The following is a 3,545-nucleotide window of genomic DNA, read 5'->3' as shown; positions in this document are numbered from 1 at the left end:
GAGACCCCGCCGCCACCATCCTTGGCGCCCCGGGCTTGCCCGGCGGCTGCCTCAGGCGGCGGCGAGGAAGTGGGACGAGGTGGGGAGGGGGGCGAGGCGGCGCGGGGGTCGCGAGAGGGAGGAGGGAGGTCGCAAGAGGCACACGTAAATAAAGATTTCTGAATACATGAAATACACAAACAAATTTCTGAATTTTGACGCGGATCAGTGTCCCACAATCTGCATGTCGCCGCCTTTGCGTGCCATAAATTCCCTCCACTTGCATATATGTGCTCTGAAATAATACAAATAGAGAACTCTTCAAGCAGCAGTTTCATTTTTATGTCGATTGTTGTACTTTGTTCTTCATGTGAGGACTTAATCTCTCCATTGGTCTCAGGCTGCTAACTATAACTTCCAAAACAAATGACAAAGCTGGATTTTCTTAACGTGGGGAGCGAGAGAAAAAGAGTACATAGAGATCTTGAACGGCTCTTTGACAAAGTCTCCTTCCCAACACCATGTCAGACGGCTGCTGACTAAGAGTTTTGGCTGACTAATATGGCGACCCAAGACGACCCGTCCGGCTCCGTAAAAAGCTCTTCCACAACACCATGTCATATTTGTACTGATCATATCATATGGTACTAGTACAAAATTGGTCGCATGCATGATCGACCAGAGAAAATGTCGGCTCTTCTAGGCTGCCGATGGATGTTGACAACTTGACATGTTGTGTTGGTCGTGTCAGATAAAGAATTTCAACCATGCATGGTCGTCCATCCGAAAAGGAGTCGGGTCTCCCCAAAGCGTGCTTGTTGTCGCCATTGATTCACTCCTCGTGTTTACGTGCTCCCATTCTCCCCAGTTTCCGACCGGCCTCTATAAATGCCAGCGCTCATCGCCAGCTGATCACACACTGCAGTCTGCAGCCAATCATACTCATTTGCAAAGCGCTAAACCTGGTCTAGCCTTCTCCTTCCTGCTGCAAGGGCTGATCCGGTAGTCCGCCATGAAGATCGTGGCAGCTGATGATCAGCCAAGGAGGGGCAGGAGGTACGCGCTGCTGCTGGCGGCGCGGGACTCGGAGTACGTGCTCAAGGCGTACGGCGGCTACTTCAACGTCTTTGTGAGCGCCTTCGGCGGCGGCGGCGGCGAAGACGGCGACGTCTGCGAGACGTGGGACATGTTCCGGGCGGTGGACGGGGAGCTCCCCGACCTGGACGACGTCGGACGATACGACGGCTTCGTCATCAGCGGCAGCCCTTACGACGCGTACGCCGACGAGCTGTGGATACTGCGGCTGTGCCTCCTCGTCCGGGAGGCCGTCGCGGCCCGGAAGCGCGTCCTTGGCATCTGCTTCGGCCACCAGGTGGTATGCCGCGCTCTGGGCGGCCGCGTCGGGAAGGCCAGGAGAGGCGGGTGGGACATCGGTATCCGGGAGGTGGCCATTGCGGCAACGCTGCCGCCGTGGAGGTTCCTCGACGCGCTGCAGGACCTGCCCCAGTACGCCAAGATCACCGAGTGTCACCAGGATGAGGTCTGGGAGGCGCCGCTGGGCGCCGACGTGCTGGCGTCATCGGACAAGACCGGCGTGGAAATGTTCTGCGTCGGCGACCACGTGCTGGGCATCCAGGGCCACCCGGAGTACACCGGTGACATACTCCTCAACCTCGTCGACCGCCTCTCCACCAGCCAAGCCATCACCGTGAGTGATTCCCTTCCCTCTAGGCTCTAGCTATGTGGTGCATATGCCATTGTCACTCCACGATATATCGGATCTGATTTGCCAGTTTGCACGTTGCAGGTGTCGTTCGCTGAGGACGTGAAGAGGCAGTTGGAGGCTACTAGCGCTGACAGGGAGTTCTGGCTCAAGCTCTGCAAAAGCTTCCTCAACACTGAAGAATTGTACTAGCATGGTGCACATATATGATCTTAAACAAACCATCTACTGGCACTAGCGGCATGGTGTTAATGCCAGATGATAACCTGCAGTATTGGAGTGAACAAGCAGATCGACCGGATGCTGACTTCTGGTTGTTTTTTTGACGAAAAACAGCATTGTGCTGATTTCATTCATTAAGATAGGATGAGACACCCCAAGAAATACAGGTCAAGGTTCAGGACGGCTGAAGGCCAGAAAGGGGAAGGAAAAGCTATACAAATGTACACTAGAAAAAGAAAGAAAGAAAGAAAGAAATTATCTCGCGCCTGTCCATTGTGCTCCTTTGAATCCAGCGATTCTCCAAGAATTCAGCTCATTGATAATGTTCTCAGCGACCTTCAGGAAGTGGTTTGCCTTGTTGTTGAATATGCGGCTGTTTCTTTCTTTCCAAACCTGCCAGGACACCGTCATTATAAGTGATGATAGGTCCTTTTTCCTGCCTGTACGATCCAGAGCCTTTAACCACCAGTCCAATATAGAGCCAGTATGAGCAATAGGTAAGAGGTTGAATGGAAAATTATATATCGCCAGGCAATAGCCCCAAATACCAGCCGTGAAGGGGCAGCTAGATACAAGGTGCAGACCATCCTCCCACCCTAAGTGGCATAATTGACAGATCGGGTTGTGAGGCCAACCTCGCTTCGCAAGGTTGTCCGCAGTCAAACATTTGCCCTGTACAAAGAGCCAACTGAAGAATCTTATTCTTGGTGGAACCTTGATATGCCAAATGATCTCAGGAAGAGGAAAATCAATCCTGCCCCAGAATTGACATAGGTAAGCTGACTTAGCATTATATCTTCCATCCGCTGACCATTTCCAAATGAACTCATCCTCCAGGTTGGAGAAAGTGACCACACTGGATCTGTGCCAGAAGTCAATGTATTCGCGCAACACCTCGGTGCCCGGGTTGCGCTTGAGAAGAGTGACCCATTTTCTATTGGTGAGTCCTTCAGCCAACGATATTCTTCTGTTTTTGCTATGCTTGAAAAGGTTAGGAAACGAAACAGCTGGAATCTCACCGTTGAGCCAGTGATCGTGCCAAAAGGATATCTTAATACCACTACCAATTTTGATGGAGGTACAAGCAATGAAAAGAGCCTTAACGTGCTTGTCAACAGGGAGCTGCAGACCTTGCCATGGTTTATCCGGATCTGTGATGCTTTGCCAAAGCCAGCTACTTTAAGCGCCCGCCCCTGAGCTTGAAGGTCATGGATGCCAAGCCCGCCTACAGAGATGGGTGAGCACACCTGGGTCCAGCGGACAAGGCACTTGCCACCGCAGACAGCATCAGAGCCAGACCATAAAAAAGCACGACGTAGCTTATCGATTTGCTTGATGACCCATTTCGGTTGATGAACAGCCAGAAGCATGAAAATTGGCATTGCCGAAAGTACAAACCTCACGAGTACCATTCTTCCAGTGGAGGAGATCCACCTAGCCTTCCAACCCGCAATCTTCTTAATTAACTTGTCAAGCAGGTCTTGGAAGTCAATGAGCTTCAACCGCCTATCAGATAGAGGCATCCCAAGGTAAGTGCAGGGGAAGCTAGCCAACTGGCATCCAAGAGCCAGCTGCAGGGGAGTAAGGTCAAGGCCGTCACACCGAATAGGAAGGATCTTGC

The 3,545-nt window shown here is 52.0% G+C and overlaps 1 protein-coding gene across 1 annotated transcript; it reads left to right on the top strand.

Moving 5' to 3' along the window:
• The first annotated feature begins 991 nt into the window (after window positions 1-991).
• LOC119309614 (gamma-glutamyl peptidase 3-like) lies at window positions 992-3,121 on the top strand. Its single transcript, XM_037585587.1, has 4 exons — window positions 992-1,687; window positions 1,787-1,887; window positions 2,218-2,272; window positions 2,762-3,121. The coding sequence occupies exons 1-4, from the start codon at window positions 992-994 to the stop codon at window positions 3,119-3,121; spliced, it is 1,212 nt and encodes a 403-aa protein (XP_037441484.1).
• Window positions 3,122-3,545: the final 424 nt, after the last annotated feature.

Source organism: Triticum dicoccoides, chromosome 5B (genome assembly GCF_002162155.2).
Source record: "Triticum dicoccoides isolate Atlit2015 ecotype Zavitan chromosome 5B, WEW_v2.0, whole genome shotgun sequence".
In the NCBI taxonomy this organism is placed as follows: Eukaryota; Viridiplantae; Streptophyta; class Magnoliopsida; order Poales; family Poaceae; genus Triticum; species Triticum dicoccoides.
This window is presented reverse-complemented; position numbering and strand designations above follow the sequence as displayed.